Raw genomic sequence first — 21,875 nt, 5'->3', positions numbered from 1 at the left:
AGCCTCTGAATTCGATTTTGTACGAACAGCAAAGATGGCATCCCCCAGACAGAAACGTGTGACTAAAAAAAGTAAAGAAACTTCACTACCCGAGACTGTTGCTTTAGACGAACATAAACAAAAATCGTTTGAGACGAAGCTGAAGACGATAAAGAAAAATGTTAGTTGTGAAAATTGTTACTCATATACTTCTTTCTTTATATATAAAGCTGAGTTCAGATCTCGTCTTTCCGACTTTCGCAATTTCGGCCATACTGCCATAAATTATTCGGCCATAGTGCTAATTGGTATTTATACACAGCTAGATTCGTTGTTATTGTCAAGAGTGTTTTTCTAAAATATTTTAGCGCTCTTTGATATTTTATTTATCAGTTATTATAAACATATTATTTATTGGTGCTGTTTTTCAAATCTGTAATCTGTAAACGAATTTCTGCCAATCAAGGCACACCTTAGCCTGGGATCCGGCCCGATCTAGCTTCGCGTCGTAAGGGCCAGGTGGGGAACAAATACCATGTGATCGATTCAGTGCCAGTTGGCTCTGAATCTAAAGTGAGGCTGAATAAATATTTGCATAAATTTTGATGTTTGATGTAAACCAGCACAATTGGAATCCAATTGACACCTTGGACATGTGAAATCTTAAACTTTTAACTTTCTCACCAGGCGATTGCTGATAAGAATTAACCCTTTTCTGCTTACTAATTATCATCATACTTCTAATTAGATATGATAACACTATACATCAAATCATAAAGAAAAATAATTACAGTCTAATTTTTACTAATTGATGTTAAACAAGAATTGATTGGATACAGATGTAAAACAAACATTGAGGACAAAATTAGTATTAACCAATCATTGACAGGCAGTACATTGATACACGCCTGGCTATACTGACAAGATTAGCCAGGACCCCAGGCTAGGCACACCTCCGTATAGAGGAAAGTAGTTCCGTCAATGAAATTCCTCCACCAATATATGTACACAGGTAAATTCACAGTTCACAATAGTCATACACAAGGTTATCTTATTTAACATACATGTTTACGCCACGACAGTGTTAAAAATATTTCAAATGCAATTAAAATGGTAAAAACTAATTTTAAAATAAGTTAAAAATAAGTTACAATAGAGACAATAAGTACAATTATATATAAAAAAAATTTTTTAACACTGTTAAAATGAAAAAAATAAGAAAGTTTATAAGTGCAATCCGTAAAAAATTTAATAGACTTTAAAACTACTAAAAGAGGGAGATCCATGTGTACCCCGACATGTATATATTACAGCTAAAATGATTTCACAGTTCTTCATTTTCTGTTTGCTTTTGTATCAGCTTTTGTCAACACATCATAGCGCTTGGAATGAAGTGTATATAACAGTTGGCGACATAGCGGTACCAAGTGATTACCGACTCTATCTTCAACATCTTTGCACATCTTCTTTGGTAGGTAATGATAAGGATTAATGATTAATGTTATTAAATCAATAGGAGTTTGCAGGCTCTCTCTTGCTAAGACCAGACTACCTTCGTGTAGAATTTTGACGATAAGGGATGACCTTATTTGTGAAGTTGTTTCACACAATAAGATAAAATGTTCAATGGTTTCGTCAGCTTTATTACAGAGTCTACACATCGGATTTGTTGCATAGTTTGAATACTCCGCTTTATTAGATTGTAGTATGTAGGTTCCCGTAACAAATTTAGTGCAGATTGCCAGTTTCTTGATCTCCGTTATATTTGCACTTGTTGTTTTAAGTAAAGGATGAATTCTGCCAATGTCATATTCACAATTAAGATATTTTAGAGTTGAGTACCCCTTCATTTTGGTCTTTATGTCACCCTCCCAGTACTTGTGAATCTTTTTGGTTATAAATCTCTTCCATTCAATTTTTGTTAATGGCTTATCAAGATACTGTTCTATCTCTATGATGTCATATTTGCCACATATCTTTTTTAGATCAATAAACCAGCTATTGCTCGAGTAGGTTTTAATTTGAAGTTGTCGTTCAGCTATTCTCCATTCTAAGGACGATCTTTCAGATCTGGTTATATTCCCAAATAGTGTAATAATTTTAATATGGATCTCTGCTTCAAGTGGGAGCAAACCTGATAACATATAGACAGCCGGGTCAGCCACATTTAGTTTGAGAGATAAAATTTGTTTAATCCACCTTTTATGTTGCTGTTGTATAAGATCTAAATTTTTGCTTGTTGGTATCAAGACTTCTAGGCCATAGGTCAAAACTGGCAAGATGTATGTTCTAAATAAGGAGACTACTGTTTCCGGGTCTAATCCATTTTCCCCATGTAATCCAGCACCCATAAGACTGTACATAGATCTTCTGGCCTTTTTTATATTTTCAGTGATGGTTGCATTAGTAGAATCTTTTTGAGATTTTTTTATTCCAATATGAGAGGAGTCTTGGACAATGGGCATATCTATATTTTTAAGTTTCCAAAAACCTTGTTCAACATCTAGCATTTTATTACATGTTTTGATTGGCAAGACTACGCTTTTTTGAGGCTGTAGTAGATATCCCTCTCTTTGGCTGAAATCAACTGCTAAATTTATCATATTTTGGAGTTCAAAAGGATTGTTGGATATCAAGGCAATATCATCAGCACAAGTTGGCGCACAACAGTTTATATTTCCAATTTTGGCTCCCAGTCCAGAGTTGCTGAGAATTTGTAGTAGGGGGTTGATATAAACTTTGTAGAGGTCAGCACTAATGGCTCCACCCTGTCTTACACCTTGTTCAATATTAAACAATCGATTTGACATTGCAGGGATCTCCATGGATGAAAATTGAACGATGGAGGAACTTTCACCATTACAAACCGTGTCTACATTGTACAGTGTAGCGCGATCGGAAGTATTTTATCCCTCCATACAAGGAATGGTGAACATGCTATAAATTCATAGCTTATTTAAATTATATTTATTTGAATTTTCATTATAATGTAGAATTAGAAGTATCAATATTTTCATTTATTGCCGTTTTTAACCATTCAAATGCCAAGTCTTCATGGTCCCCCCTTAGTCGAGAATGACCATAAGCTGTCATGAAGGTCCCAATGTAGATTTCTTGTATTTTTGGTAATTGTTATGGGGGTTAAAAATCATATGATGTGGAGCTTATTTTTCATGGACAGTGTCAAATTCAGAACCCATTACCGGTATGGCTGATTTGCAGCAACAACAAAACGATTCGTACGGGTTATGTAAAAGGTTAAAGAGATTTGTAAAGCAAACGTTGACAAATGAAAAGGTTTTTAATGACTTTATCTGGCAAATTGATGCTGTGCAACATGCATCTTTCGAGTCTGAATAGAAACCGGAAACGCGGATGTATCAATTTGATTGTAATATACGAAATGAATTCGGAATTATGATACGATATTTCTTTACAGGAAATATTTAAAGTTTTTACTTTTAAACTTTTAAAGTAATTCTAAATTATCGTTACAGCAGTACTCGAGTTATTTGCGATGAAATAATATTTACTGTTTTGCGTCTTATTTTGTTCTTCTTAAAAAAGGGGGATGCTGATTGCGTAAGTCGAAACAAAGCACGTGTTCGACTTGTTAAACTGTTTTCTTTGTAACTGGATTATTAATTTATTTATTTAATCTAAATTATCATAATCATTTGCTAAAACTTAGTTGATTATTTCGACAAATAAATCGTCTATCCTCAGATAGTATTCTCGTGTCTGTTTGTTGATCTACCTGTACAAGCTCAGGTACAATTGATTAGCGATCTTAATCCGTATGTTCCTCAGGCGTTAGAACTGTATTGGATTATAACATAAAAAGCCTAAGGGTTATGCAATTACATGCATTTGATTATAATTGATAAAAAAAAATGGCGTCGGGCTACAAAAAACGATGAAGTTTTGAACGATGGCGGAAGACATTTAACGATGGCGCAAGAAAATTTAACGATGGCGCGAGTCATTTGACGATGGCGCATGACATTTTAACGATGGCGGGGCGCCATCGTTAAACAGGCCATGGAGATCCCTGCATTGTATTGCCCCATTTTACACAGGATGTTGCATTTTCATATAAATTGCTGATCAGTAAAATAGATTGCTGAAAATGAAATATTTCATGATTGGATATGAAAATAAATGCCCTGGATCGCAACTGATATAAGATGTATTCAACACACATGACAAACGTTGTCAGAATCTCAGAAACAATGAAAAAAAATATTTATAGAAATACACTTTCCAAAACATGATTAGGAATTATTCAACACATAAAACATGTAAAAAACCATTGTCAGAATCCCAATTCCTTTTGAAACAACCAAAAAGAAATATTTATTGCAATACATGTACACTAACCAAAACATGATTAAGATTTTATCAACACATAAAAAAACATCAGAATCTCACCAGTGGCGGATCCAGAAATTTTCATAAGTGGGGGCCCACTGACTGATCTAAGAGGGGGCCCACTTCAGTCACGCTTCAATGATTCCCTATATAAGCAACCAAATTTTTCCCCAAAAAGGGGGGGCCCGGGCCCCCTGGGCCCCCCCCTAAATCCGCCTATGCTCACTTAATTTAAAACAAATGGGAAAAAAATGTTTATAGCAATACTTGACTTAAAAAAATGTTGTCACAATGAATCTCACTTTAGTATTGACCATGCCAGCAGTAAATACCGGGAAATACTGGCATTTACTGGCAAATACTGGTCGATTGAAATTTTGGGTGGACAATACTACAGAGATGCAACTAATCGTCAGACCTAAGGGGCAGAATTTATGCAGGTCCGGCAAAACTCGTAGTTGTGCAGGACCTGATGGCCGGCAATATTTAAGTCCGCTTGGGTCCGCCAAAACTGAAATCCCCGTCGGCTCCGGCAGAGTATTTTGTTTAGGCCGAGAAAAAAAAGATCGATGTTTCCGGTAACCCGACCGACCCTGTTTTTTAGCCCCGACCCTAACTTTTTTATTGGATCTTCAAAAAAAAAAAAAAAAAATTGTATCAACCGACCCCGTTTTTGACACAGGCTTCTGATAGATGACATAATATTTTTTCTCTCTTGCTTCTACTTGCATAGAAAGCCAGGAAAACATTTTATTAATGTCAAAAGGTATTCCAAATAGGTTAAAATCCAAGAAATTTGCACACCAGGTGCTTCCAAAACATTTCAAATGGCACACTTCCGGTTTTTGAAACTAATTACGGATCCGGACTTGGAAAAACCATTATAATTTTCCGGATTTCATTTACGATGTCAAAAAAAAAAAAAAAAAAAAAAAAGAATTCCGACCTACCGACCCTATTTTTCAAAATGATGTTACCGGAAACACATATCTTTTTTTTTTAGGCCTTATAAAATTGCGATCATCTTTAATAAAAGTAAATGTCCTGTTCCCCCGCATTTTCTAACTCCGGGAACCAGTATTTCCGCCCAGTAATAGTCTTTCGTACCTTGTCCATCTCGCCCCGAACAATTCTCCGTATTTCCGTCATGTTTTTTGTTTTAGAAATTTGCTCTCTAGGAAGGAGGTCTATTAAGCATAGTTGATAAGTTCTGGAAATATGTCATGGCCGATAATTTGAACAGAATGAAACTACCAATGACTATCTTGTTTCCAAGTACTCTTGTGAAGAATAACTTTTAATCAGATCAATATTATGTAATGTATTATTCAATAAACTACAATTGTTATGAATCACAGGTTATTTTAAAATAATAATAATATCAACAAAATCAAAATTAACGTTTGTTCAATAGCATAATTTCATTTGATTTTTGAGTGAAAATATGGGTCTGGCAAAACTTGGTACCCTGTAGGCCCCATTGTCTGACAGGAAAAAAAAACTGTTTGCATCTCTGATACCGGTACGTCTAAACACTGCTAAGGACTCCTTAGTGCACTAAGGACTATACAATGCCACTAAGGACTATACAATGCCACTAAGGACTAGAAGGAGTGCTGTTGTGTGTATTATTTTTGCATATTATGTTAGAGATTGAAATTTCATGCATAAATTTCAAATTTTATAGAAAAATAATCATAAATAAACAAGATATTCAACTTTATTTAGGCACGTGCCCGTTTTTCTTTGATATGCCGAAAATCAATGAACCGTTTGACACGTGCCAAATGACAAAACAATTCATTAAACAATCATAATCTTTTTATTTTAGGTAATAAACAATTGTATCTAAAAAAATGTATGCTTAATATTTATAATTAAATGTGTTGTTCTTATGAAAAATGATTACAGAACAAATAATTTTGTTTTTGTTTTACTTCTTTCCCGACAAAGTTATTTGCCACAGGTGCACGACTTTGATGTGCGCCTACTAAATGACTAATAAGTTAGAGTGTGGTCAGCTTGTTATGTAAGAGATATGAAGACAAAATAAATATATATATTGATAAGTGTTTTGTTTTTATTTTAATTTCGACAAAGATGCGTGTATATATACAAATGGTTTCACTAAAACAATACGATGGAATTGAGAGAGAGAAAATTATGTGTCGTTCTTGGGGTTTATCCAAACCACTAGTTTTCAACCAGCTTGATATTTGTTTACAAAGGCTTCATACGGTACTTATTTGTTTGTATATTTCGACATTTTATTATTCTTCTAAAAGTAAAAGAAGTTAAAAAAATCATTTCCCGATTTTAAGTCAGATTAAGTTTCATTTTCAAATATATAAAAGAGACAAATGTTTTAAAAATGTTCCACAGTTTTTAGTACAGTATTAACGAATTTTTTTTCAGTATGTGTAAATTTAGAGCTAAAGATATAATTCTGACAGAGAAAGAGAATGCTTCGTATGAATGCCTTGAAAATATGCCTTTACCACATGATGTGTAAATAATTATTTTTTGTAATGCAATATAATCAGAATATTTAAACCTAAATATATCACGCGAAAAAAAGAAAAAGCCGACAGAAATATTTTCAACAATAATTTCTTTAAATCTACTTTTCTTAAAGAAGAACAAGTATCACAGGCACTTGTCTCAGAAAAGGTATATAGGAATTTTTTTTCTGAGACAAATGCCTGTGGCAAGTATGTCAGAAGGAAATCCGATTTGTATTGTTTTTAACAAATTGTCTGCTTAACATATCGTTCGAAATAATTTATGAAATAATGACTATGTGCTATGCGCTTTACTCACTGTTGAAGGCCCGAAATATATTACTCAAACGGGTCATATATGAACTTAGTGTGTTGCATGTAGTAAAAATGCATTATCTTATTGGTTTCGTTTTGTCCAGTTATACATTTCTTAAAATGTCTTCATATATGAAAATAAATTTTGAACAGTGCACCATAAGAAACAAACTAAAGTGTTCCAGCTCCAAACCAGTCTATTGTTCAAACGCATGTCCGTCGTCGCCTGTCACCACATTAAAGCACGCTTGCAAGAAAAAATAAACAGAATAGAGATACGGGTACAAAACACATTATAGATAATGTGTCCGACCACCTGAAAAATAAAATTGGTTCAAGAGACAAAGAAGCTACGAAATATTAGATTAATTTTTCGGTACTACCGGGCTTATTACAGCCCAATAACAAGATGAATTTAATGAAAACGCAACAAGCATCTGCCGGTTATCCAAACTTCAACACATACTTTAAAAAAAATATATATAAATGTGAATTAAATATCTATAAAAATTTGTATTTCAGTCACTTATTAATATGAACATCAAATAAAAATCCGACATTAGATATATTTCTCTGGTGACAAATTTATTATTTACAAGAAATATACACTTGAGAAAATACTTCTTCATTCAGATTTTTTTGTTAATAAAATTTCAACAACAATTCATTTATTAGTATCCAACTTTACCAAAAGGATTCCCGTGTAATCAATTAATATGTAATTCGACACGTGTCAAACGGTTCATGGATTTTCGGCATATCAAAGAAAAACAGGCACGTGTCTAAATAATGTTGAATATCTCCTTAATTTATTATTATTTTTCTATAAAATTTGAAATTTATGCATTAAATATCAATTTCTACCGTAATATGAAAAGAAATTGCATGTAACAACTCTCCATCTAATTCTTAGTGGCATGTTATCAGTCCTTAGTGCACTAAGGACTCCTTAGCAGTGTTTAGACACACCCCTCTGATACTATTAAAACCACTCTCTACCTGGTCAATTACTGTTAGCAATGAAAGTATTAAAGTCAATCTAAATGTTCTCATTCCTATTTTTATTGTAAATTCTTTATAAACAGTGATTTACATATACAATTACTTTTTAGTACAAAAGCTAAAAACCGTTTAGTCCCAGGGAACTCTTCAGGTGACTTCTGCACTGACTAGCATTATGCACTGGATTTGTTATTGTATTCTAATATTGTATAAAAGTTCCAAATATGGTCTATAGGTTTCAGTTTGAAGTCAAGGTGTCTCAAAAGCCATAAGCATGCTAAGAGTAAGTTTAAGGTCCTTTGTACCTTCCATTTACTGTAGGAAAAGATGATTTTTGATTCACAGTTGAATAAACAGGAAACATTTTATTGTTTAAGAGCATCTACAAATATCCCTTTTATCATGTTTATTACTTTCAACCTATGTTTTGTCATCATTTATTGGGGGCTGTTGTTTTAGTAATAAATTAACACACCTAGCACATGTCAGGTGATAGCCACTAGGACACCTGTAACTGCATTTACCTGTAAAAAATATGTATTTTCAATTAAAATAATATCTGGATTTACAACTGTTGAAATAATTAATATGTCAATTCTTTATAAATCTAAAGTTTATAATATCATAATTTATAATATAAGAACTAAATTTAAAGGTATAAGTGTTAAAGATGAATAAAACATATCAAATTCATTCATTTATATCAGCTGACCCATGCTAAAGATTAAAAATTAAATATATTTTACTTTTAACAAAGTTTTTCCTTAAGTAAATAGTAAAAACCACCATGAAAATTTCAATTGACCAGTATTGACTACTTGAAGAGTATTCTCGGGGCGGTAAATACCGGTAAATACCAGTGGTGGTAAATACCCCCCAACCTTGCCATGTTTATTTAGAAACTATGTAAAAAAAAAAGATTTATAGCAATACACTTACCAAAACTAGATTTCAAATTATTAAACACGAAACCAAAAAATTGGGTGTGAATGTGTAGGATGGGAACAGACTTGCTAATGGGTAAGGTGGGAAAGTGAAAGGGGCGAACATGAATGGGCGTGAACGTGATTGAGTGCGATCAGACCCAGATTGTTTTCTTCTCTCGAAATGTTATCTATAATGTATTTTGAAATATAACTGTAGATGGTAATTATAACTTGTAAGTATATCATACTGTTATAACATGATTTTTCATGTTCCCTTGATGAATCTTGCACAGTAGAAGTTTGTACTTACATTAAGTACATCATTTATGGAAAAAATGTCCAAACAGTTACTTTTGAATATTTAAAAAAAAAGGTTAGGTGGGGTAAAATAATATTTGTGTTGTTTTTTTACATTATAAAGGCATTTATATACAAACATGTATTAACTCCACCACATTATTTAAGTATGTGCCTGTCCCAAGTCAGGAGCCTGTAATTCAGTGGTTGTCGTTCGTTTATGTGTTACATATTTGTTTTTCGTTCATTTTTTTTATATAAACAAGGCCGTTAGTTTTCTCGTTTGAATTGTTTTACATTGTCTTATCTGGGCCTTTTATAGCTGACTATGCGGTATGGGCTTTGCTCATTGTTGAAGGCCAAAAGGTGACCTATAGTTGTTAATATCTGTATCATTTTGGTCTCTTGTGGACAGTTGTCTCATTGGCAATCATACCGCATCTTCTTTTTGTAGAGCCTTCGACTTTAGTCGAAAAAGCGAAACTAAGCGATCCTACATTCCGTCGTCAGCTTATTTATGATCATAAGATAGTATCCAGATGTAAATTTTGTAAAAATAAAATTCAATTTTTTCTGTATTTTACTTATAAATGGACTAAGTTTTTTCTGCGGGGAAACATTACATTCACTCTGTGGTTAAAGTTTTTAAAGTTTTAATTACTTTCTTAAACTATCCTTGGTTTGTAACAAACTTGAACAGAAGCTTGTTTATAATCATAAGATAGTATCCAGAAGTAAATTTTGTAAAAAAATAAATCCATTTTTTCCGTATTTTACTCTTAAATGGACTTAGTTTTTTTCCGGGGAAACATTACATTCACTCTGTGGTTAAAAGTTTTTAAAATGTTTAATAACTTTCTTAAACTATCCTGGGTTTGTACCAAACTTGGACAGAAGCTTATTTATGATCATAAGATAGTATCCAGAAGTAAATTTTGTAAAAAGATAACTCCATTTTTTTTTTGTATTTTACTTTTAAATGGACTTAAGATTTTCTTCCAGTTAACATTACATACAGTCTGCAGTTAAAGTTTTCAAAACATTTATTAGATTCATTAACTATCCTAAATTTTTACCAAACTTGGACAGAAGCTTCTTACAATCATAAGATAGTATCAAGAGGAATATTTTTATTGATTTTTTTCCTCATTTTGTTGAGCCTGCGATTTACAGCAAAAGTAGGCGAGACACTGGGTTCCGAGGAACCCTTACAAATTTTTGATATGTATAAAAACAATATGAAAAGTTGTGGCCTAATCCACTTTGACCATGTTGACTGAATAATCTTGTTGCTGATAAATATGTCTTTGAAGCAATTAGATAAAGTTATGGTTAACTATCAACATGATCAATATACAAAACTCCCATTGATAAGGATAAATATGTTCGAAAGAAATTGACAAATACAGCTGTGTTTACTGCATTATTAAACGTTCACCCTTTTACAATTCTGTATCTGGAGCAATTTTCTTCTTCTTTTACTTTTGTATTAAGGGAGTAAACTCCTAGGTAGGAGTGTAAAACTTCATGGAACTTGTGTTAGTGTACATTAATTAAATAATTACTATAAACAAGCAAAATAAAATCTGTCTATTTTCTTATTTGGCAGCCCCCAAAATCCCTTTACACATGTTATATCAAGCTCTGTAAACCTTAATTTTTCAATAGTTACTTTGCATCAAACCATTCTGTTTTACACCTAAATTAGTTTTACAATTTAGTTTCTTTCTAATTTTCCTAGGCCATCAACATGATCAAAGGCACTGATTTTTGTGTTACTACTACAGATAAATTTGTACATGTAATATTTATTTTTCAGAACAAAGATGGGACATCACCAGGAGTTGTGTATCTTGGCAATATACCACATGGATTCTTCGAACCTCAAATGAAACAGTTCTTTCGCCAGTTTGGAACAGTACAAAGATTAAGATTATCTCGTAGTAAAAAGGTTTGCTAATCCTTGTACAAATTACTTTCAAATATATAGATATCTCCTGTCTTCAGAACTCATTTTCGTTGATTTGATGTTTGTATTGCTGACACTTTTAACACAACAGAATTTCAAGTAAAGCTAGTATTTAAGAAAAGTCTTTTGTCATCTTGATGCTGGCCTGGAATGACAACAAATATAAAAACAATGCATGTTTAATATCGATCTTGATTTTTCATATAAATATACGAAAGCAGATTATTAAAAAAAATTATGAAGGTACGATGCTACTCTTTTCAGGAAGTTTTTGTATCTACATGATCATAATTATAAACTATATTTTTATAGGAAATATAGGAAAGGTATACTGACATTAGAGGTCTCAACAAATGGGTGCAAACATTAATCCACCATTCTGCCTCTGATGAAGGTCCCTTTTGGACCAAAACTGGTCAGGCTATCAACATCAATAGGCACTGTTAATTATGTGTACTGTCATACTATATTTTTATGCTTTCATAATGTATTTTTCTATACTTTGTATTAATGTAATTTCAATCATGCTTACTTCAAAAATATCATGAAAATATGGCATTCTCGAAAAACTGTTGCTGACAGTTGAAATTTCACCAGGAAACTAAAGATTCCCTCTTCAAAGTAACTTTTTGCTTTTACATGTAAAATTATGTTTTTTAATGGTTTTATTGGATTTTTCCATTTTGTTTATGGGATAACTTATTACAAATGTAATACATAGACACTAACTGGCACTCATACCACATCTTCTTATACAAATGTAACTACATGAACTACAAGTATCAACTTTTAAGTTCATTTACCAGTATTCATTTGTTAGTTCAATTGTTGTTGTTTTAATAATAGATATATCAGGTTTATCTTTGTGTATTTATTTTGTTATCTTTTCATAATTTGATTCATTCCTTCATTCTAGCATTGACTTTCTTGGTATTGATGTTTTGACACGTCCTTTATACATTTTTTATAAACATTTTTCAGAGTGGCAAAGGCAAAGGTTATGCTTTTATAGAGTTCCAATGTGATGACGTTGCAAAGATAGTTGCTGAAACAATGAATAACTATTTGATGTTTGAAAGATTGTTAAAATGTAAGTTTACTTGAGATCTTTAATGCATTAAAATACCTTAAACAATTTTTTCAGAGTTTTGATTTCCGTCATTTATCCTCATTTTATGCCAATAGAAGTAGAAAAGCAAAGCATTTTTCAAAGACTCTGTTACTAGTTTAACTTTCACATTCACTGCCCTTATAAAAAAGATTGATGGCTGGTAATTTCAGCAACAATAGGCTTAATTGTGGCAGTCTAATTTTTTTATTTGTGAAGGAAGCTGGAGTGTCTGGAGAAAACCATCAATCTCCAGTAGGAAAACCGTCTTTCCTTGTCAATTAAGTCTAGTGCACCTGCCACGGTCAGAGTTTGAACTCAATGTCAGCAGTGTCAGTAATGAAAGGCTAGTGTTACAGTAGATGAGCTATAAAAAAGGTGTTGCACATGAAAGTCAATAAAAGTTACAGATACAAAGTAAAATTGACCTTGGTTAACACAAAGTTGGATTTATTTTCTAAATGTCATACAACATAATCAATTTTCTCCAAGCCAAAAATCGAAGTAGAGGAGGTAATAGGAACTATAAATGACATATTTGCCATCTGTTGAAAATACTGGTAATGGATATATATGTATTGTCCTACAATCTCAGTGTTGGGCTACTGTGGAATCAGAATTATTTGTGGGATACTAATTTTCATAGATTTTGTGGATACAATTGAAACATGAAATTAAATGTTCAATGAATGACAAATTTGTTTAAGATTTGTATGCAAACTGTGAGAAAACTATGGAACTAAATATCCACGAACATGCAACTTTACCTTATACACGGATATTGGTACCCACAAAAATAAATGAATCTACAGTATATTGCATACACTTTGTTTATCTGTCTGTCTGTCCAACAAATAAGTATGTCATAACTTTTACATGTCTATGTATCACTACAGAATGATGACACATTTGACCATCAGCTTCACAGTGATACATGAATGTTTTTTTTTTTGTATCTGTAGGACATATACTTACTGTTTGACAATATTTTGGTTTTCTGGTAATATTTGTTATGTGTATAAATAATAATTGAAGTTTAAATGTTTCAGGTAAATATATACCACAAGAAGAACAACATCCTGCATTGTTTAAAGGTTCACAAAGACAATTTTCTAAACCTAAATCTCATTCAATAGCCATAAGACGTCATAACTTCAAAAATCCAGACAAAAAACTAAAGTCTACAGCAAAAAGATTTCTGAAAGGTCATCAGAAAAGAATAGCTGCATTGGCTGAAATTGGAGTGGAGTTGAAGATAAAGAATGTTGTAAGTAAACGAAAAAGATTAAGCCCAATCTTTCTCACTGTACCAGGAAGGAAACACCAACTGAAAATTTTCAACATTTTGCCTTATGTTTTGTTTGCAATTTTTTCCTGGAACTCCATTCTTAAGATAAAGTCATAAATAATTTTGAAATCAAAGAAAGTTGTGAACTTATAAGTTTGTTTTTTAACATATTTTATATAAATATAAATACTTTCTTTACAAATCTTTATAACCATAAATTCATAATAATGTTGTGTATTTGCATTGTACATGTATGTTTATACAACAAAACCATTGATTTTTATACAACTGCAAACAAATTTTTGGGATCGTATAATGGTATTATGTCGTTATCCTCGCCCAAAGACACATTTGGTTTCCGGACAATAACTTAAGTTAAGTGGATGGATCTCTATGATATTTTTTTAAGAAGGTTCAATACCACAAAAGGAAGGTTGGGATTGATTTTGCGGATGATGGAACCAATCGTGTAGGAATGAGGGGCCCAAAAAAGCATTTTTCTTGTTTCAGTATATTAATTTGTGTATAAGTATTTTGATTGCTCTGCAATTGTAACACAATGTTGAATACCACAGGTCATGTAGGTAGAAGGTTGAGATATATTTTTGGGGTTACGGTGCCAACAGTTGAGGAATTAAGGGCTAAAAAGGGGCCCAAAACAAGCAGTTTTGTAGTTTCCGGACAATAACTGATGTGTGAGTGTATGGATCTCTCTGACATTGTACCACAAGGTTCCATATCTCAAAGGAAAGTCTGGGATTGAGTTTGGGGGTAATTTCCCCAAACATGCAGAAAAAAGGGCCAAAAACAAGCAATTTTCTAGTTTCCAGACAAAAACTTGTGTTTAAGTGAAAGGATCTCTTTGTAATTGTACCACAAGGTTCCATACTACAAAGGCCTGGATTGAGTATGGGGTAATTGCTCCAAGGAGGGATTCAAAGAGTTTGGGGGTCCAATTTTTTGAAGGGGTTCATATTTATTTTTCCAAAATTTTTGAAAAGTTTCAAGAAGAAAGAAGAAACCAGCAATTGCACAGTATTGTGCAGTAGATTTGAAAGATCTTGGACCACATTTTTGTGTGTGTCAGAATCCTATATTATGTTAAGGATTTTATCACAATCCAAAGTCGGATAGTATTAAGCTTGAATATTGTGTAACAGGCTGTGTTCAGGGAAGCAATTTATTGGTAATTGTCCTCTGAGTGTTTAAAAAAAAGGTAACTGTTCTTCAACATAAAAATTTGTAAAGTTAATTAAAAATTTGGAAACACAGTTGCCTCAGTTATCCTTGTATGTATAAGAACTATCCAGGTCGGGTTCATTTTAGGAAAATTAAATGTTCAGTGCCAATCCTTTAAATTTGCATTGGTTTGGTTAAAAACTTTTACAGTTACAATTTCTACTCCATTTAAAAAAAATTATGCCTTACCTACGATAGTAGAGGGTCATTATGTTTTCTGGTCTGTTCAGCCATCTGTCTCTTCATCCGTCCATCTGTCCCACTTCAGGTTAAAGTATTGGTCTAGGTATTTTTTGATAAAGTTGAAGTCAGATCAACTTGAAACTTAGTACACATGTTCCTTATGATATGAAATTTCTAATTTAATGCCAAATTCGCATTTTTACCTCCATTTCACAGTCTGTGAACATAGAAAATGGTAGTGGGTGTGGAGCATTTGTGTACTATGGACACATTCTTGTTTTTATCAATGTTGCATTTTGTTTCAAAGATAAACATTTTCTTTTTTTTCTTTTCTAGGAATTAGCTGTGGCTGAAGCAAAGAAACCTAAAGGTCCTAAACCTAAGAAGGAAACAGAAAGCAGTAATAAGGAAGGCCAAGTGAAACAGAAGGCAGTTGTCACAGTCAAAGAAACAGAAACTCCAGGTGGTGTTAATACACCTCCAAATAAAAGACAAAAGAAAACAAATGAAACACCTCGAAGTACAAGAAAAAGGAAAGCAAATGAAACGCCTCCAAAATCAGGACAGAAGAAAACAAATGAAACACCTCCAAAATCAGGACAGACGAAAACAAATGAAACACCTCCAAAATCAGGACAGAAGAAAACAAATGAAACACCTCCAAAATCAGGACAGAAGAAAGCAAATGTTACACCTCGCAATACAAGACAAAAGAAAACAAATGAGGTGAAAAGTGAACCAGCAAAAACATTGAAAAGAAAACGCATAGAAAAGCCGTCTGGACTTTCAACTGGTAAAAAAGCAAAAAGTGTGCAATCACCTAAGAAATCTGTAACTCCTAAAAAGTTAAAATTGGCCAAATGAATAAAACTTCTTTTACATCACATTGTATATGTTTTATTTAAAGGAATTGAACTATTTTTTTATCATTTATACTCATTGGTTTAATTATACCCCACTTTTCATGAGAGGAAACTTACTTCTCTCTTTCTGTCTGGGTAAATTTTGGTAGCAGTTTTGTCAGGAATTACAAATTAGGGTTCTTGATCATAAAGCTTTATTCAGTACTCCCAAGTACAAAATTTGTGCTTGAAACACTAAATCTAGCTTTTTATACGACCGCAAAAATTGAAAAAATTTTGGTCGTAAATTGGTATCATGTTGGCAGCGGCGTCGTCGTCCGAAGACATTTGATTGTCGCACTCTTACTTTAGTAAAAGTAAATAGAAATCTATGAAATTTAAACACAAGCTTTATGACCATAAAAGGAAGGTTGGGATTAATTTTGGGTGTCTTGTCCCAACAGTTTAGGAATTAAGGGCCAAAAAGATCCCAAATAAGCATTTTTCTTGGTTTTCGCACAATAACTGTAGTATAAGTAAACAGAAATCTATGAAATTTTAACATAAGGTCTATGACCACAAAAGGAAGGTTGGGATTGATTTTGGGAGTTTTGGTCCCAACAAATTAGGGGCCAAAAGGGTCCATAAATTAAACTTCGTTTGATTTCATCAAAAAATGAATTATTGGGGTTCTTTGATATGCTGTTTTGGAATAAGTGAAAGGGGGATATAAGGGGGGGGGGGGGGTTCAATTTTTCTCATTTCAGATTTCATAAATAAAAAGAAAATTTCTTCAAACGTTTTTTTGAGAGGATTAATATTCAACAGCAGTGAATTGCTCAAAGGCAAAAAAAAAATATTTTAAGTTCATAAGACCACATTCATTCTGTGTCAACTATTTAATCACAATCCAAATTTAGAGCTGAATCCAGCTTGAATTTTGTGTCCATACATGCCCCAACTGTTCAGGGTTCAAACTCTGCGGTTGTATAAAGCTGCACCCTGCAGAGCATTTTGTTGGTAGGTTAAATTCTGAGTAAAAACCATAATAGTACACCAAAAGATTTATGATCTTTTCTCATAACATTGCATCGGTCGTCATTGTTATCCGTTAACTGTTAAAAAAAATTCACATCTGAACAACTGTTAAAAAAAATTCACATCTGAACCTATTCTGCCAAATTTTACAAAACTTGGCTGTAATCATCATTGGGATATCTTGCACAAAAAATGTGTCCAATAATCTGGCCTGTCAAACAAAAGGGGCAAACATGGCTAGAATACAATCAAGGTGTAAAATGTAAGTTTTGTCTCCTGAAAATTGTTATAAATAGAGAAAATCTGACTTGGGCAGAAATGTTCAGAATGTTGAGCTCTACCAATTGTGCATTTAAGTCAAAACTGTTAGATGAATTCTTAAAGGAGTTATTCTCTTTAATGAAGAGTTTTTCTCACCTTTACAGTTGTTAGTAGCAACACTATATTGGTTTATGATTAGGTGTAGTTTATGCTAAACCACTGGTGGTAAGTATAAATTGATATTTAATATGTTAGCATTGGCACATGTCATTACCATGGAGATTATCATCCACCCTTCAGTCATTGTATATTGACTGTAACTTTGCTTAGTTTATATTGACTTTAAAACTTTTGCTTTGTTTTCATGTATTAGTTTGGAATTATGTTAGTTTGAAGGGAACCGTCAGTGGTAGGTTGATTTAATACAAACAAAAAGAAAATTCAAGAGAACTTATGACAGTGTTGAATTGATAATCTTTCAGAACAAGTTTATTAAAGGAAAGAAAAGTTTACCAGGATCGTTTCTAAAATTCCAGCACGGTTAATGACATCTCCGTAAAAATGAGTTAGAAATAATTTTTCTACAGGTACATCCAGAGTACTGGCTACTGGGCTGGTGATACCCTCGGGGACTAACAGTCCACCAGAAGAGGCATCGACCCAGTGGTAGTAATTTAACATAGGACCCTATGGAAAATACATACAAATTTCTTTTTCTAGAGAACCACTGAATAGAATGAAACCAAACATGTGTGTTCCTTTCCTTTCAGTGAGGTGTCGGCCAGGTGTTGTTACTTTGTAGCCAAATTTTATCTTTTTTATATGATTTCAAAAATCCAAGTCAAGTCAGGTGAGCGTAGTCCGAGATTACTCTGACGTCCAACGGCTGTTTTGCCAGACAAGCTGGGGCCGTGGGACGTCAGATCTCGTCCCATATCAAAAAGTGGATATTTGCCCACCCAAAATAGATGCGCTGCTTCGTCGCTTCTGGTGCTGACTGGCGGCCTTGGAATTATGTAGTCGGGCATCAATATGTTCATTTTTCATTTATCTTTTCATTAATGTAAGTTTCAGCTACCTAGTAACCTACCAACCTTTATTTTTCCATATTTTAACAGTTTTCACAGAGACCCATCGATTTCTGCATTTTGACTTTCATTTTCAAAGATTATCACGTGACCACGAGAAAATAAGTGATGATATTCTTCAATTACTTATATATAGCAAGGTTAATGCTTGCTTCATCATAATCAGCATACTCACGAAAGACCTCCAATCAGCAAGGTAATAGCTTGCTACAATTTCCTCGCATTAAAGACCTCTACATATAGCAAGGTAAAAGCTTGCTCTTTATCAGCTACAACTACACATTTAAAGCAAGGATAAAGCTTGCTCTATCTTCATAACCATATTTTTCAAATACTTATATATAGCAAGGATAAAGCTTGCTTCATCATAATCAGCATACTCACGAAAGACTCCATCACAGCAAGGTAATAGCTTGCTACAATTCGGCCGTAGTAAAGACAATTATACAACATAAGCAAGGATAAAGCTTGCCCCATCTACATAATCATATTTTTCAAATACTTCTAAATAGCAAGGTAACAGCTTGCATCATCATAATCATTATACTCAGTAAAGACTCCATCACAGCAAGGTAATCGCTTGCTACAATTTCATCCCATTAAAGACATCCACATATAGCAAGGTAAAAGCTTGCTCTTTTTCAGCACAGACCTAAAGTTAGCAAAATACAAAAAACTATGGCAACATCGATCCAAAAACAAGAAATGGCTGTTCCCAAGCTAAGAAGAAGTATCAGATCTAAAACACAATTAACTGCATGTCCAGAAGATCAAATTTCAAATGAAAAAAAATGTTACTAGAGAATACAGCCTCAATAGAAGGAATGCTCTACAGAAAAAGATTGAGAACTGTAACTCCAAACATATAGATATCAACTTTAAGCCAGGAAATAATGTTATAATAGCCTTCAGCTCTGCAGCATATGAACTTTTCCGGGTAGAAATGAAGGAAAAATTAAACAGCCCACAATTCAATTCTAATTACAATGTGACCCATGAAGCTATCTATGACGAACAAAGACATATAGTAGAGGATAAATATAAAATACATAAGAAAAAAATGGATGGTTCTTCAGGGAAAATCTCAAAATGTACAATCAACTCATATAGAACCACCAGCAAAATACTAGTAAATGGGTCTGAAATAAATATATTTCTACAGCATATACTACCAGACATACAGGAAAATATAAACAAATGTTCTGATGTACTAGATGTTGCAAATACAGGTATGGCTGAAACGATGAAGATGATAGAAAAGAATAGGAATCAGACATCTGAAATAACAGATTGTACAGAACTGGTAAAAACATCAGATGAAACCTCCAGTACACAAAACATCAGTCAAGTCCAACCAGTTAAACAAGATATGCTAATGCAGGATGACATTGACATATGCCTATGTCCCATGTGTAAAGAAGAATCTCAAGAAAACACCATTGCCTGTGATGAATGCAACGAATGGTTTCATTACAGCTGCTTAAAACTATCAACAATGGAGGTAAATAAAATGGACCCAGACACTCCATATATATGTGACCTCTGTAGCTATGAACTTATATATGAAAACAAGGATAAAACTAGTGAAGACACTAGCTATACACAGTTGCCAATCACTACGTATAGCCCAATACAAAATTCAGAGAGGAAAAGTGAAACAAACATGGCTGCTCAAGAACAAAAGAATGAGGATAACATCAGCAATGAGAATGATAACAACACTATACTCATAACCTATAATCATGCTAATGATGACTTAACAAGCCAAAACATTAGTCAAAAAGCAATACAGCAGGTCAAATCAACATCTGAAGAAAGTGCTAAAAGTACAAATGAACAAAAAGAACTGGTTGAGCAGCACTCAGTCAATCAAACAATAATCATTTCAACTGAAGAGACCTTGCCAAAACAAATAGAGGTGAACAACACCCACACAGAAGAAGTGATGGCTTCAATTACCAAAATCAATCGGGTAAATAAAGAAAATACAAAGCCGTCCCAAAGGAAATCTTCCAAAAATCTAAACCAAAAGAACGAGGGTAATAAAACTGTCTATATAACCTCATTGGAACAACGCATCAAGCAACAAGACCAGACCATTGATCTTCTCAAACGAAACATGGAACTGCTACAGAATAAAGGTCCAAATGAATATGATAGAAACACAACAGAAGACCCCTACCCATGTAAATGTAAAAACTCAGATACAGGACAAATGAGAAGAGATATAGAATCACAACTAAGACAAGAAATGCAAACTCAAATGCTAGAAATGAGAGTAAAACAGGTGAAACAACAAATGATCCAGTTCATGTGCCTTAACAATGCAATCACATCCCAAATGATGCTACAATCTCAAAAACTGATAACCAAGCAACACATTTAGGAATCATACGAGCATCTAAAAACGAATCAAGAATAAATATACAAGAACATATAAGTATTGCAAGAAAGACTCTGTATTCTCTAATTCCAGTGGGACTAAATGGAAAACGAGGTCTTAACCCCAAAACAGCTTACAAGATCTATCAAGCTTACGTACTTCCAAGACTACTATACGGACTTGAAATACTGCCTCTGAATTTGACACAAATAGGAGAATTAAGGCAATTCCACATCAAAACTATCAGATGCTTTCAATCCCTTCCAATAAGAACTTCAACAGCTGCTGTATATATGCTTATTGGCGCATTACCAATTGAAGCTGAACTTCACAAGAGACAACTTAGCCTGCTATATTCTATCTTAGCAAGTGAAAACACCAAACTAAGGAATCTAATGGAAAGACAACTGATTGTCAACTCGGAAAATCCAGAAAGTTTCTTTCCAAGGGTGCAAGAAATCTTACAGTACTACAACTTAGCACCAATTCACGATCTGAAAGATAGACTTCCAACAAAATTGCAATGGAAAAAACAAATTAATATAGCCATAGCCGATAAATGGACAAGTAAGCTACAAACCGATATGAAGGAAAAATCCACCTTGAAATTCTGCAATACAACAGAACTCAAAATACACCAGACTCACCCAGTATGGAACTCTCTACCATCAGTTACATATGAGGTAAAAAAGGCACAAATCAAAGCCAGATTACTAACTGGTACATACCTTTTAGAATGTGACATGCAAAAATTCAAAAGGGAACAAGAAATAGTACATTGTACTCTGTGTCAGCTGGAAATAGAAACATTAGAACACTTCCTACTCAAGTGCCCAGCTCTGCACGATAAACGGAAAAACATTTTCCCGGATTTAAAAGAAATCATCATACAGTCTGCTGGTGATAACAAATGGAATGATACTTTCAAAGGGAACCAGTCCTTAATAATTCAAATAATTATAGACTGCACAACAGTAGCCAAAGAAATGAACTTTAGTCCAGAGACAACTGTGCAAATTGAAAATATTAGTAGAGAGCTATGCTATGCACTACATACAAACAGAATACTGTTACAAAAGAAGATT

General features: G+C 33.2%; 1 protein-coding gene across 2 annotated transcripts; it reads left to right on the top strand.

Moving 5' to 3' along the window:
* The first annotated feature begins 3 nt into the window (after nt 1–3).
* LOC143063001 (MKI67 FHA domain-interacting nucleolar phosphoprotein-like) lies at nt 4–16,062 on the top strand. Of its 2 annotated transcripts, XM_076234881.1 has the most exons (6): nt 4–160; nt 11,211–11,342; nt 12,342–12,450; nt 13,518–13,735; nt 15,515–15,764; nt 15,837–16,062. In XM_076234881.1, the coding sequence occupies exons 1-6, from the start codon at nt 35–37 to the stop codon at nt 16,040–16,042; spliced, it is 1,041 nt and encodes a 346-aa protein (XP_076090996.1). In that variant the 5' UTR covers nt 4–34; the 3' UTR covers nt 16,043–16,062. The 2 variants fall into 2 exon arrangements, with proteins under 2 accessions (XP_076090996.1, XP_076090995.1); XM_076234880.1 differs by having other exon boundaries at nt 15,515–16,062.
* The last annotated feature ends 5,813 nt before the right edge of the window (nt 16,063–21,875 follow it).

Source organism: Mytilus galloprovincialis, chromosome 2, assembly GCF_965363235.1.
Source record: "Mytilus galloprovincialis chromosome 2, xbMytGall1.hap1.1, whole genome shotgun sequence".
In the NCBI taxonomy this organism is placed as follows: domain Eukaryota; kingdom Metazoa; phylum Mollusca; class Bivalvia; order Mytilida; family Mytilidae; genus Mytilus; species Mytilus galloprovincialis.
Note: the sequence above shows the minus strand (reverse complement) of the source record. Positions and strands in the feature narration are given on the sequence as shown.